Consider the following 15,807-nt stretch of genomic DNA (forward strand, 5'->3'; position numbering starts at 1 on the left):
ATGTACATGGCAGAGGGGCATTGCTGGCACATGATGGCATATTGGTGGATGTGCAGGTGAACGAGCCTCTGATAGTGTGGCTGATATTATTAGGCCCTATGATGGTGTCCCCTGAATAGATATGTGGACACAGTTGGCAACAGGCTTTGTTGCAAGGATAGGTTCCTGGGTTAGTGTTTTTGTTGTGTGGTATGTGGTTGCTGGTGAGTATTTGCTTCAGGTTGGCCTGTCTCCCAAGATCTGTGAGTGATGGGTCATCCTTCACGTTCCAGCAACTCTTGGAGCTGTGCAGAGGGAGCCACATGAGGTGGCTGAATACATTAGCTGGGCAAATTAACTGGTTTTTGCAAATACCGGTTTGCTTAAACAGCGAGAGAGCCAGATAGGACAAATGTGAAGGTTTGAGGAGCGAAAGTTGAGACAGTAATGCCAAACAAAGACTGTCTAAAAGTTCCTCATTTAAGTCCTGGTTCACAGTATCTGCCAGTTGCGGGGAATGCTGTCAGAAGTCAGTAGTGTGTCTGAGGATCAGGGTGCTATTGATACATGTTCTAGTGTTAATACCTACACGGTACATCACCAGAAGGTCTTGGCACTGTATATTGTATATTCTACTTTAACTCTTCACAAAAGTAGCTTATTGTTTACAATCCAACTTAAACTGTCTAAATACTAAATATGCATCAAGGAACAGGAGTTGCAAAATGAGAGGGAGTTTCAGAAAATGTAGGTAACGACTGAGGTTTTTTTGAGTCTTTCCTGTTATGGATCGCTATCTAAGCAAGATATTGTATTTTGGGTCCTTATTTCCTTGAGATTAAGCACTACGTTCATACAAGTAGACCAGACTGCTATTTATCTCTTCTCTTTTCCCCCTCTTTTCCTCCCCCAATGAATTGTATTGCTATATTGCCTTAATATATGGACAAGACAAGTCAGAATACTCAGAGCAGTACATCTGCTCTGATGGGCAGATGCCTCCAAGAAAAATGCAACTGTTGGCAGAGTAGTATAGTGTTGCTGACGTGACTAAATCAACATCTAAAAATTCAGAGGACGAAATTAAGAAACGGTACTGAAAACTAAAGATGTAAATATCAGTTAAAGTTAACTGGTTAAATTATTAAAATTATATCATTAACTGAGGTCGCTCCGGCCGGGCTAGCACAGTGGGGGGTTCCAGCGGCTGTTCCGGCCAGCCTGGCATGGCAGGGGGGTGGAGGTAACAGTTAAGGTCGGTTAACAGTAAACGTAATGCTTACCAGTAAATCTTTTACATTCCTACTGAAAACAGCATCTGGTAATTGTTGCTGCTTTTTTTTCTTTACGCAAATCTCCCTTGTCTGAGTCTAGAATACTTCTTGACATAGTGGGGGGGAAAAAAGCACACATGGCTACATAGCCATAGCAAAGGATATAAAGTTCAAGGCCCACATTCTTCAAGCTGAGCTTTACCTGGTGCAAGTTAATGGGAGGAGCATGGGCAAAGATTGCTTTAAGCGACCCTTGCATTCCCCTGATTACAGATGTGCTGGTCTACTGCATAATAGGGGTCTGAAGACCTGTGTATCTTATGCTAGCTTTTCCTGAATGCAGGGATCAGCCCCACAAACACCCTGACCATGCCCCACATGCTGGGTCACAAGGAGGGGGTTGCATAAGGTTACTATTGTGGTTCTACATCACTCAAGGATTCCCAGATGTAGGGAGAATGTGATGCTCTGGTGGCTCAAAGAAGCTTTAACAGGCTGAAGAATCTGGTCCTGAATCTTTCTCACAAAATATGAACTCTAAAGCTGACTTTGTGTATTTAAAGACTATTCTCTTCATGAAAAGACAAGTTTTTGTAGAAAGTACAAAATAAACACAGTATCTGTAATACCACAAGAACCATTAATGCAGAAAGAAAATTATCCAGCCTTTAGTCATGTATAGCAGAGCTGGTCAAATTCTTTAATTAAAGAAAGGGGTTGAAGTCTCGCATAGAAAAGTTCCATTTTTGGTTTTAATGAAATGTCAATTTGTTTAGAAAACCTCCACTACTTGAAAATTTTTAAATTTTGTTTTGAAACTTAAATTATAAGCAAAATGGCTTCTTCCCTTTTAAAAGGGGGCGGGGGGGGGGGAAGGGGAGAGTGGCCTTTCCTGTCAAAAGAAAAGATGTGAAGTTTCAAACAAAGCAAAAATGGTTTTCCTCCCCCACCATGAAACATACTTCTTGACAGCTGTATGTCCTGTTTTCTTGATATATCTAATGCACTAAATCCTAATAATCTGGTGGTAAACTCTCCAGATTTGCGTAATTGTAGCATTCGTTGAGGAGAATTTAAAATTGTTACTTCAGCTTCTACTTCTCTATAGATGCAAAGTATAATGCACTTTAAATTTTTCTCCCTAAGATTGATCTTGTGTTTGCAAGACTGGCTGTACAGACTATTTCTGATAACTTGGAACTTCGAGATGATTCGCGTCTAAGAAGCCTGGATATAAGATGTATACGAAGCTTAAATGGTAACTTCTGTTTTAATCTTAAATCTGATAACTCATTCATGTGGAATAAGAAAATATTTTGTAAAATGTTAAATTGTATTAGAAATAGACATGTATTTTGTTTACAAATTACCTTTTCCAAGTTTGTACAAAAAAGACATTACTCCTCTTGCATAGATTCCTAATATTCTCCTGTATGCTTTATTGGATGAGATCTGAGGTATTTAGATACCACAGTGATGGGTAAGTTTAAAAAAAAAAAATCTGGATAGATCAAGGTTCTGTCAGTTCTGGATATTAGGCACTTTAATGAGTAGGGCAAATGTCTGACAATACCTAACATTTTCCTGATTCTTTGTTCACTGTGCTTATGCCAGTTGGTTGCCTCTTCCACTACAGGGGGAGATGTATGCCAGTGCTGCTGTATATAAATAGCTAAAAGAACGAGGAGTACTTGTGGTACCTTAGAGACTAACACATTTATTTGAGCATAAGTTCTTGTGGGCTAAAACCCACTTCATCGGATGCATGCAGTGGAAAATACAGTAAGAAAAATATATATACACACACACAGAGAACATGAAAAAATGGGTGTTGCCATACCAATTATAACGAGTAATCAGTTAAGATGAGCTATTATCAGCGGCGGGGGGGGGGGACCTTTTGTAGTGATAATCAGTATGGCCCATTTCCAACAATTGGCAAGGAGGTGTGAGTAACGGGGGAGGGGGGCAAAAATAAGCAATAAGAAAAAAATATTCTTTATGGTGTCCATTAAATTAGGCTTGAATAAAGACTGGGAGTGGATGGGTCATTACACAAAGTAAAACTATTTCCCCATGCTTATTTTTCCCCCTACTGTTACTCACACCTTCTTGTCAGCTGTAGGAAATGGGCCATCCTGATTATCACTACAAAAGTCCTGTCCCCCTGCTGATAATAGCTCACCTTAACTGATTACTCTTGTTCTAGTTGGTATGGCAACACCCATTTTTTCATTTGTGTGCATCTTCCTACTGTATTTTCCACTGCATGCATCCAATGAAGTGGGTTTTAGCCCACAAAAGCTTATGCTCAAATAAATTTGTTAGTCTCTAAGGTGCCACAAGTACTCCTCGTTCTTTTTGCTGATAGACTAACACGGCTGCTACTCTGAAACCTGTCATAAATGGCTAAAGCACTTGACATGAGGTGATACCTATAAAAGTAACTATTGCTATGAATTACTTAAAGCAAAGGCAGTCTTCTGATACTTAGAGCTTAACCTCATTACTCAACAGTCCTGAGTTCTGTATAATTGTGTATGGCTGTTAAAACTGACCGACTTGGCTCTCAGATCTCCTCTTCTCCTCCCTCCCTTCCCCCCCATCTCATGCAGAATGGACTTTCACTTGTTAAAAAATTGTTGATTATAGCTGCAGTCTAAACTCTGAAAACCTGTTATATTCACAAGGTATGTGGGTGCATACTGGAGACTACTAACGTGTCCTCTAACCGTATTTACAGTAGTAAAATATGGATTTTGTTTATACAAGCAATTGTTATACAATGCTTACTTTAGAAACTCTTTCAACAAGACTAAAGTGGTAAACTAGTAAAAAGCTGAGATTATTAAATTTGCAATTTAAATCTCTTGCAGGTTGCAGAGTTACTGATGAAATTCTGCATTTAGTGCCACACAAGGAGAACTTCAGACTAACCCTTAGAGCAATTAAACTGTGGGCAAAACGTGAGTAAAACACAATCATTCTTGATCTCTACCCAGAAGCTTAATTGTTCCTGAAAAGTTCATGAAAAGTCTAGATAACTGAAGGCTGAGAGTAACATTTCTAATCACTTAAGGAATATTTCATGGGGTAATTCAGGAATCTTTTAAAAAGGCCAAACTTTCCATATATGTGATCGTGAATAAGAACTGCAATCTTTATTTCAAAACTAAATTTTATTCAGACATGCTAAAGTAGTAAACACTCATAAATAGTGTATTGAGTAGTCATGATGCTAGGTAAATAGTCATATATAGACGGTGAGGCAAATGTCTCCGTGGGGGTCAAAGTAGCTTAAAGCACGTTCATATATTTGTCATGAGAACTGCTGAACACCACCTTTTCACACAATAACTCTCTACTTTTCGTATGCCTATTGCACAATGGATTATATAAACTTAACTAACCTTCTTCTTTGAGTGTCTTCTGCATATTTTCACTCTTGGGATGTGCCAACCGGTGCAATTTGGACAATGGAATTTTCTGGTAAGAGTGCTCATTAGAGCGCTCCCACACCCTTCCTGCCCCTCACCCCAATGTTTGAGTACATTCTCAGGCTTTGGCACCAAATGCTGCCTCAGTCTCTTCCAACTGCAGCAGACAGATGGATATGGACTTCTCTGGATCTCTTAGATCCATAGTTTTTTGTTAAGTGCCTTGGTGGGTGGGAAGGAGAGTGGGCGGTTGTGTTTTTTTTTTTGTTTTTTTTTTTGTTAAGATTAATCAATTAATGTTAGGTTAGGTTTTAGGATGGTTCAGATATTCAGCAGCACTTGGTACAGTTGTCCACGGCAGATTTGAAGATGAAGAAACATGGCTTTAAAAGATGACATGCCATAGTCGCACCCTTACCAGATGTCTTAAATGCCTTGGGAAAGGCATTCCCCTTTGCCTTGTGCTATTTATACTATGTTCATTCCCCAGGCCAGAAAGAGACTAAACAGACTCCAAGCTTTCTTACTGCAGGAGGAGTTGACTGCCAGACCTCTGGGATTATAGGTGTTGAAGAGATCTGAAGGAAAGGATAGGAGGCCTGAATAGGCTCAGAGTACTTCTGCATCCAAGCAGGCTACCATGGTAAAGGTGTCTGCCTCAACACCAAGCTCCAGTTCCAAATCAGAGCCATCTGTACCTAAGACATCAAATCTGTTTCCAAAATGCTCGAGCCCCTCTGACATTCTGGGGGGCAATCCAGATTAGTGGGGGGCTGTCAGCACTGCCCTGCAAACTTAGGTGCCTCACAATGCTTTGCTGCTGTAGCTCTCACCTGGGCCACTCAGACTTCCAGCACACAGGTAAGACCCTGCGTATCTGAAGCGTGTCAGCCACACATCAGTCACACACTGGCTTCCACCAGGCTTGGTTATCACTTTCAAGGTGACCCCAACACATTCCCAGTCTCAAAGTTTCCCCCAAAATGTGTCCTGGACACTCAAGATACCTTAGAGGGGCAATGGATCCAATATTTCTACCCTAAATGGAGTTACCTGCACAGTTTAAAACACTGGATTAGTTTTGATTAAAGAATGAAACATATTTAACTACAAGGAGATAGGTTTTAAGTGAGTATAAGGCAGAAATGGTTACAAGAGAAACAAAAATAAAATGCTTCCAGTACTAAAACTTAAACTAAACTTTGGTTCAAGGTGAAGTCCCTTACCATGTGTTCCCAGTAACATTGCTGACTGAATTCTCAGGCCAGAACCTGCTCCCAAAGGCTGTTTCTTTCCTTTTTCTTTTTCTCTTTTTTTTTCTTTCCTTTTCTTGGGGTGTTTGTCCCTCACTTTTACAGTTCAGTCACACTCTGAAATTTTCCTGAGGGTTACCCCTAGATAAAGTTACATCCCACTGTGAGGATGGAGACAAGGAGTCTGGCGGTGAAAGAGGTTCCATGCTGTTTGCTAAAATGCAGATTGATCTGTTCCTGCCCCTCCTTCTTTGCCACAGAATCACCATTTGACAGGTGACTGCCCATCAATTTTAACAACATCTAGCTAGAGGCATCAGCTTGTCCTTTGTCTTTAAGAAGCTGGTTTACCCAAACTTATTTGGTAAATACATTTTAAACCTAATTTCAGCTTATGTTCATAACTTAACATATAATGTTGCTACATACATTTCACCATGATATTATTCAGCTGGAAGTTATTAGTTTTCAAATTATACCTCACAAGGCATATTTTGTACAAAGATTATTACAATGGTTTGTAGGGAGGTGGTTCCAGATAAGGGACCCAAACAGCCAGATAACATACCAGAACAAAGTACTTCAGTTCCAAGGAAAAGGAAGGCTAAATCAAAATATATCTGACCTCCTCACTCTGGTGACTCATCAAAAAATTCTCACCTTTATCCCTTTTACAAGTTCCACTTTCAGTCCTTTGACCAATAGGTTTCGTTATTGGATCTGCACTTTGAAGGAGAGCTGGATAAGTGATTTCAGAGGTAGACTTTTTTTTCACAACACTGTTCCCCTGCTCAGTTTGAGAATGACATCCTGTGGTCAGATTGGCATATGCTGCCTTGGGCATCCTGCCTGACTCCTAGTTTCCCTAACCATTCTCAAAAGCCAGGATTCCCGGTTCCAGATTAAGGGAAATCTAGCTCTACGGACCAGAGACAATTGGATCCTCAACATTTGGAACACTTTCCCTCTTTAGTGTCTGGTATACTTTCTGAAGAAAAGGAGGATCCACCTCTTCAAGTGAAAAGCAAAAAGAACAAGAGTTAGAGAGTGATTCTCTTCCTGATGAGAATGTGAGTGTTGCTTCTGCATCATCCCCTTCTGAGGACTCTATCCAGTTTCATGAATTGGTGAACAGGAAGGTGCTAGTTTTGAAGTTCTTCCAATGGTTGCAGACATGTCCTCCACTCAGGTGTGCACTCCTAGTGCACCAAAGCTGGAGAACTTACATCCTCTGGCCCCTTGTAGCCCCTCCTCATGCTATTTAAGGTCAGCACTGCCCAATCCCCCTCAGTTCCTTCTCACCACTTGCAGCTGGATTGGGTGCATTCTGTGTGGTATCTTCCCTCACACTTCACTGTTTGTGCTTTGCTGTGAGCTTGTGTATATAGTTTTAGAAGTATCCTTAGTATTTAGTTAGCTTAGGATTTAGCCTGGTGTGATGCCCTCACCAGGTTTTAAACACTGCCGGTTGTGTGGGGTGGCTATCCCTAATAGGGATTTCCCCCACACTGTTTTTACTCTGCCTTGGAGAAGGGCACATTTAAAGGAAAGTGTTCCATCTGTAAGTCATTCAAAAAAGAATGCTGGTGACTAGAGACTTTGTGCTTGAAGCAGCACCTTATGGAGCAGGCCATGAGTCTTGCTTTGGTAACTGGAGACCTCTGCCAATTGTCCAATCCCGCAGAGCACTTCAGAGCTGGTAGGGGCTGTTGTTCCACAGCCAGATTCAGACTCTGAGGGAAAATTAGTCTCAAAATGGATGAGAACCTTTGCAAAGTTAGGAGAGATTCCTCCTCCTCCCCTAAGAGGAGTGCAAACTGACAGATTCCTCTGGTACACAGGATAGAGGCAGGCTGTCTATCTACTCTCCAGTACTGAGATGAGAACAATTTGACTGTATACTGTCAAGTCTGGTACCAATGATGTTGGTGTTGACACCAATTTGTTTCTGGTCTGTTGACATATCAGGCACAATCTGTCTTGCTTTGCCTTTCTGCCCCAGACATTCTATTTAATTCAGTAGCACTCAACTGTGGTGGCCTCTTCTGTGTTATCAATACCTCCTAGACTGGTTAGAGAATATTCACTGTTGTCAGCACTGTCTTCTGCACTGCTTAAAAATCAGGATGCAGAACTAAATTTGGCCCCTTTATTGGTACTGAGGAGTCATCAGTCGAGCTACAATCTTCAGTAATGACCGTTTTGGAGCAGACCACATCTGCAGGACTGGTACTGGGCTTGACTTCATTACTGATGTCCATTCCGGTGTCATGTGAGTGCAATGCCCCTACCACTGCTCAAGGCACCAGCTGCTTTGCCATCATCAGCATTGATGCAGCCTGCATGTTGGGCTTCAGGTGAGGCTGGATGTTTGCTTGCTCTACCTGAGTGGTTCCTCCGTTGCCACTGCTTGGAAGTTTCTTCAAGGGAGAATTTGGGAACATCTTCTGCCTCTGTCACCTTCAAAGTGCTATTCTCATTCTTTGAGACCTCCTGGGGATCATGAGCAGTATAGAGATTGGCACTGCTCCCACAGTAGGGTTAAGGGTATTAGTCCAGTTCCCACTGGCCACCAATGCCATATCCTTATCCTCAATGGCCTCCTTGGGATGTTCCTCAATCTGTGAGGTCCCAATGTACAGGTCAGTCCAGAGCAAGGTCACTGATCTTTGTTCATCCTCACTCTGAGCTAGTTCAGTCTCAACCATTGTTACAGAGGCAGGTGTTGCCACAGGAGATTTCATTGGATCCACTTCATTTTTCCACTGGATGATTCTATGGTGCCAGCTTCCTCTTGTCCTGTACCTGAAAATTTTAAGTCATATCAAGGTCTCCTGAGGTGAATGGCTACAGGCTTGGGCATTCAGACAATTTGTTCAGGACAGTACTAACAAGTTGGTATATTTTCTCCAATCATTGGTTCCCAGGAGAATAGCTCTCCCTATAAATGAAGCACTTTTGGAGCCTGCAAAAATGTACCCTACGTTCCTTACTGCTCACAGTGAAGCATACTGAAAAGAGGTATTGTGCCCTTATGCAGGGTTTTCAGTGCTTCTGCTCTCATCCAGCCTCTAACTCACTTGTCATAACAGCAGCAAGTGAGAGATTGCATCAGGGGAGATATAAACGGTTAGATTTAATGGGAAGAAAAAACTTACTCGACCTCCTCTTTACAAATTCGCATTGCTAATCAGCAGGTACTGTTAACCTCCTAATTTACAAAATATGTCCAAACTTACATATAAATTGCTAGAATCCTCCTGGGAAGAGTTTAAGGCATTCATTGTGGAAGGTCATCTGGTGGCCAAGAAGTCACTGCAATCCACACAGGACACGGAGCACACTTTTTTTCCCCAGGATTATTGTCTCATGGTTACAGAATTCTGGCATAGCTTCTGAGGTCCAACAAAGCATAGAGGACTTACCTTTTGATGGTTGGTAAGTCCCAGAAGAAGTCACTTCCTGGTCCCAGTAATAACCAGCCAGCTCCTCACCTATCAAGAGCAACACTCCAGTTATCAACTTCTCAACCATATCACCTCCATTTGCAGGCAAGCTATTTCGCTTTTACGGGCTTGGGGAAACAGTAACTATGGACAAATTATCCTAAGTACTGTGGGATAAGGTTATGCCATTCTGTTCCTGTCCATTTCCCCCTTCTTACCCCCTACGCCATCCCTTTTCAGGGATCCCTCTCAAGTCACTGCTCCTACAGCAGGTCCAGGCTCTGTGTGCTTTGGGAGCTGTAGAAGAGTTTTCCCTTCAGCATTAGGGGGAAAGGGGTTTTACTCATGGTATTTCCTGATCCCCAAGTCCAAGGGAGAGTTGAGAGCTGTGTTTGAACAAGTACAACAAATGCATAAGAAGCATCATTGTCACCCTAGTGATGATTCTCACCAAGTTGGATGAATATGACTAGTGTGCTGATCTTCAAAAAGCCTACCTCCATGTGACAATTCTCCCAAGCCATATGAAATTTGAGATTTGTAGTAGTAGGTCAACATCAGGACATAATGCTCCTCTTTGGCCTATTCTCAGCTCCACATGTATTTACTAAATGCATGACTGTAGTAGCAGCATATCTCAGAAAAAGAGGCATTAATGTTTTTCCTTACCTGGATGATAGGTTAATGAAGGGAAAGTCCAGAAATCAAGTCCTACATCATGTCCATTTCATGCTATGTCTCTTTGATCATCTGGGTCTGATTTGAACAAAGAAAAGTCAGCATTAAACACACCCAAATGAGTTCATTGGGGTCCTATTGGACTCTGAGTTAAAGGGATTTTATGCTGAATGAGAAATTTCAAGCAATTTGTTGCCTGTTTCTGTCCCTCTGATCTCATCCTTCAACTATAGTCTGTATGCCTGAAGTTGCTTGGTCATATGTCCACTTGCATGTACATTGTCCAGTATGTGAGATTGTGTCTTCATCCTCTTCAAGGCTGGTTGAAGTTGACTTATCTCCTGAATTTTAATCACTGGACAGCCTAGTAAAAGTGCTACCAGCCCTCCTGGTGTTTGTAGAGTAGTGAACACATCAGATCAATGAATGCACCAAGCAGGACCATAATTATAGAAACCTTGGAGAGCACATTTAGGGACATTGAAAGTTCAAGGTTTGTGGACAGAACAGAAAGATTCTCTTCATATCAATGTCCTGGAACTTTGAGCCATTTACAACACATGCTGGACCTTTTGGGCTCAGATCAAGGGCACAGTGGTTCATATACTCTCAGACAATACCACCACAATCTGTTTATGAAAGAAGCAGAGAGGAGCCTGCTTCAACCAGTTCTGTCGTGGAGTGATGAAGTTTTGGCACTTTTGCATCAAGGAAGCCATCATTCCCACAGTTGCACTCTAACTGGGTGCTCAGAATCAGTGGCTGATAATCTTAGCAGGCATTTATCCCAGAATCACAAGCAGTCCATCACCAGGGTTCTGAGGTCCATCTTCAAAGAATGGAGTAGTCTGAAGATTTACCTGTTTAGACCAAAAGGCAGCAAACAGCTATCAGTTTTTGTTCTCGAGCAGATCTCAGTCCAGTCTCTTTAACTGATGCCTTCCATCTGAACTGGGGATTAGCAATGATGTATGCCTTCCCCAAGCCAATCCCACTCATTCCTCAAGTTATTCTCAAACTGAAGTTAGATTATGCCAAACTGATACTCGTTGCATCACTGTGGTAAAGGCAGTGTTAGTTCTCTAACTACCTCAATCTATCTGACCTTCCAGATATCTTCTGCTGTATCCCAACCTACTGATTCAACACCATGGTCAAATTTGGCATCCAGCACTGGGCAATCTGCACCTCACAGTGTGGATGCTGCATGGGTAGGTGAAGAGGAAGGATGCTGTTCAGAAGCAGTCCAGTGACTTTTACTTAATAATAGAAAACATTCCACTGTGTTCATTGATTTGGCCAAGAGGAAACATTTTTTTTGGTTTGGTCACTAGCTCAGAGAATTCAGATGAGTCTAGCCCACATTCAGGACACTTGGGATTACCAGATTACACCTTCAGTCCTCAGGTTTCTGTTTGCTGGTAAGCAGATAGTCAATCTCTGCATTCCATCCTCTGATTCAGTGGAAGTAAATTTTTGCTAACTCTGTGGTAGTTCTTTCCACCTCTGAAGAAAACTTCCATTGTGGGATCTTAACAGTGTACTGGCTGTCCTCCTGGAACCTCTGTTTGAGCCCCTAGCAATTTGTTCTCTATCCCTCCTTTATTAAAAATCGTTGTTTTTACTGCCATAACATCTGCAAGGAGAGTAAGCAAATGGAAGGCGCTAATGGAAGGACCTCCATATATGCAGTATTTCAAAGATAAAGTGACCCTAAGGCCTCACTCAAAAAAAAAAAAATTCTGAAGTGGTTTCACAGTTGGCTATTAACAGAGCAATTTTCTTATTAGTATTCTTTCCTAAGCTATGTTCAAGTCTAGATGAACAGCGGCTTCATATGTTGCGTGTGAGACAATGCTTTGCATTCTATGTAGAGAAGGCTAGACCATCTCATTGATTGCATTGATTCTTTGTCTCCTATGCAGGATGGATGAAGTGTCAGGCAGTCTTCAGACCATTTCCAGGTGAATAACTTCCTGCTTTACCATGGCATATGGAGTGACTCAGACTACAACAATCGCATAGTCTGCAGAAAAGAGTGAGGGGGGATTTGATAGCACCCTTCAACTACCTGAAGGGGGGCTCTAAAGAGGATGGAGCTCGGCTGTTCTCCGTGGTGGCAGATGACAGAACAAGGAGCAATGGTCTCAAGTTGCAGTGGGGGAGACTTAAGCTGGATATTGGGAAACTCTTTTCCACTAGGAGGGTGGTGAAGCACTGGAATGGGTTACCTAGGGAGATAGTGGAATCTCCATCCTTCGAGGTTTTTAAGGTCCGGCTTGACAAAGCCCTGGCTGGGGTGATTTAGTTGGGGTTGGTCCTGCTTTGAGCAGGGGGTTGGACTAGATGACCTCCTGAGGTCTCTTCCAACCCTAATCTATGATTCCTCAGCAATGTTTTGATATTGGATATTTGCAAGGCCACTACATGGCCTTCAGTGCATATTTTTACTAAGTACTATGCTGTTACAACTGCATCTAGATCACATGAAACTTTGGGAAGTTTGGGAAAGTTCTGCAGTTGTTCTTTAAGTAGACTGAGCCCCAAGTCCTTCTTGACTTGTGAGTCAAGTGAGTGGAATAAAAAAAATCTGCAACCACTCAAAGAAAAAACTGTTACCTACTTGTACTTTAACTGGTATGTGGGTGTAGATGTCTAGTCCACGACCCACTCTGTCTCAGTTTGATGTTCAGTGCGAAGGAACTAAGGAAGGTCAGGATGGTGCTGTACTTAAATAGCCGGTGGAGAGCTATGAGGGGCCAGAGCGCCACCCTGACAGGTAGTACTAAGGAAAGGTCACCAGCTTCAGTGTGCTGGGCCCACTGACACACCTGAGTGGAATATGTATCTGCACTCACATTTTGAAGACCAACAGAGAACCATTTTTACCTTCAGTGGCTTTCGAAGAGGTCACCCACCCAGTTTTTGACATTTTAGATACCACTTCAGGAAATCCAGTACCTTTACCAATACTAGATGGACTTTGGGAACCAGATAAATCAATATGGTCAAACCCTTCTTCCTATCAGCCAGTTTCAAAGAAAGCTGACAAGTCATATCAGATTCCTTAGGAAAGATCCTTCTGTTTTCCTCTACACCTTCCTCTTAACTGACTGACTTGTTGCATCAGCTGTGGTCAAATGATCCAAAACTGATCATTTTCCCCTCTTTGATAAGGAGTAAGAGTTAATTCTCTAGGAAGAAAATTGAACATGACTGGCCAATTACTAAGCAGTCATGTCAAGGTACCAATTCCATTTTTGGGGACACTATCTCCCTTTTCACTAAAAAATCTTCCAGAGATCAACAAAACTAGCTAATGCCCTCCTAAAAAGTCAAAACATCATAAAGCATGCACTTAAAGAATCATCTGAGGTATCGGACACTGCATCCGGATCAGTTTCTTCGTTCACTGATCTCTGCAGATGTGTGACTAAGATCTTCCTCTCTGCCTCCGGACACAGCCTAGAACAGAGGATCTTCCTTTTAAGGGTGACTAGTTATGTAGTCAAAACTGATGAAGTTATAGAAAAGACAAAAGAAACTGTTTTCTGCAAGATCACTGGGACGGTTTCAATCCTTTAGTCACCTGGTCCCATGTTTAGATATCGTAAGCATTACTACCCACCTTCCTCTTACTACACTCAAACAGTATCAGCATCAACAACAGTCCTCCTTTGTCTTAGCAGAGGAAGAGAGCCTTTAAACATCAGAGGAGGATGAAGAATTCTTCTGCAGCCTAACATAAGGCAACAAAGACATAGCCAGTTTGACATGAGGTTTGAGATCTGTGAACCAAGCCTGGATCATTCTATCCTTGTCTCAGAATTCCATGAGTCGTAAAAATATCACTTCAAACAGGCGAATGTTAGACATAAAGGAAGGCTTATACTATCCAATTTGAATACCTTCCTCCTCAAAAACCTCCCACTCCTCCCTTTCTAGGGGGTCTATCTCACAAGAGGGTACTAAGAACACAAATACAAACTCTGTTACAAGCAGGAGCAATAGAGGGGGTCCTAGAAAAGTTCTGGAACCAAGGGGTTTATTTACAATTTTTTCTGATTCCAAAGAAAAAGGGATTCCCAGACCAATCCTAGAGCTGGACAGTATGTTCGAAGTAATCACCATTTCCCAAAAAAGCCACTAGCCTCTCTAATGTGGTGGTTGAGCCTAGAGAATGCTCTTGGAGTATCATTCTACCTCCCCTACATTCCTGCAATAGCTACATCAAATGCATCCAAGAAGGGATGAGGAAGGGGTATCTCAATCTATTCAAGGTCTCTGGACTCCTTGAGTCACACTTGCACATGAATGTTAGAACTGAAGGCCATCCTTCTGGCTGTCAAGTCATTCCTTCTACAGGTACAGGACAGGGTGGTTCAAGTCACCACAAATATGTCAGCAATGTATTATGTGAACCAACAGGGAGGGGCATGTTCATCTCAGCTTTGCAAGGAGGCAAGAAAGCTATGGAACTGGTGTATTCTACAGTCTCTGATTGCCCTGCACGTAGTGGGAACTCACAAGCAGCTCACGGGCAAGCTGAACAGAGATTAGACTAAGATGCTTGAGTGCTTAGTAAAGGACTCAGTAGTTCAGGACATTTTCAGCCTTTGCAACTTTCTGGACATGGATATTTTTGCACCAGGTTAAATACAAAATTCCTTTGTTTTTGTTCAAGAGAAGGCTTGCATATTCGTGACAGATGCCTTTTTTCTCTGCTGGGGGACCAGTTAACTTTCCTCCTTTCACACTGTTAAAGGTAGTGAAAAAGATCTATCAAACTTAGCCATGCCAGAGCAACTTGCATAATTTTGGCTGAGACCGCAATGGTAGATGCACCTAATTCTTCTTTCCAAGGGGAAATGCAAACTTCTACCAGTAACATCAGCCCTATTGTCCCAGCAGGGAGGGAGAGTTCTTTACCTAGCTCTCCAATTGTTACATCTAACTGCTTTGGGCAATAGGACTTTAACAGATCTAGAAAGATCTTCTTCTGTAGAAGTGCAGCATGTCCTAATTCTAGGAAACAGTCAATTAGAAAATGTTCTGATTTTAAATGGAAGATATGTCTGATAAGGCTATTGATCCAGTATCTGCTCCAATTCAATGTATTTTAGAATATCTAGTACACCTAAAATGTGAGTTTGTCTATTTCTTTGCTTAAGGTCCATCTAGTGGAAATAGCCACCTTTCATAATTCTATTGATGGTGTAATCTATATTTTCACTTGACTGTTTTTAAAAACAGTTTTAGAGGTTTTTTGCTCTTCTATCCATTATTAAGAAATCCAGTTCCTCCATGGTTATCTAAATTTGGCATTAATACATTTTATGACTATATACATTTAGACATCTCTCAAATTGTTCATTGTTTCATCTCTCCATTAAAAAAAGCCTTTATAATAGCAATCTCTTCAGCTAGAAGAATGAGGGCTTTTCTACACTAGCGAGTTTTGTCAATGAAGCTAATGTCGACAAGGAAAAATTGACAAAATAAAGTTGCCAAAGTGTCTACATTTGCTCCCTCTGTCGACAGATCATGTCCACATTTGGGGCACCTTTGTTGACAGTGAGAGCAATGGCCTGTGGATATGTATCCCACAATGCCTGGCAACACCACCTGGCAACACCATCTGTCGCTAGGTGTTGTGGGAATGCAGAAACGAAGCGCCGTGCATCCTGGGATGTGCAAAATATATGGTCATGCACTACTTTGTGTCCCACCCCTCCAATGG

At 41.9% G+C, this 15,807-nt stretch overlaps 1 protein-coding gene across 1 annotated transcript in view; it reads left to right on the top strand.

Annotated features, from left to right (window-relative positions):
* Positions 1 to 15,807, top strand: part of PAPOLG (poly(A) polymerase gamma) — a 58,344-nt gene that overhangs the window by 13,868 nt on the left and 28,669 nt on the right. The window contains exons 7-8 of the mRNA XM_073335310.2: positions 2,400 to 2,511; positions 4,130 to 4,219. Of these exons, the coding sequence (XP_073191411.1) occupies positions 2,400 to 2,511; positions 4,130 to 4,219 (202 nt within the window). The remainder of the gene's footprint in view (positions 1 to 2,399; positions 2,512 to 4,129; positions 4,220 to 15,807) is intronic.

This window comes from Lepidochelys kempii, chromosome 3 (genome assembly GCF_965140285.1).
Source record: "Lepidochelys kempii isolate rLepKem1 chromosome 3, rLepKem1.hap1, whole genome shotgun sequence".
NCBI lineage: Eukaryota > Metazoa > Chordata > Testudines > Cheloniidae > Lepidochelys > Lepidochelys kempii.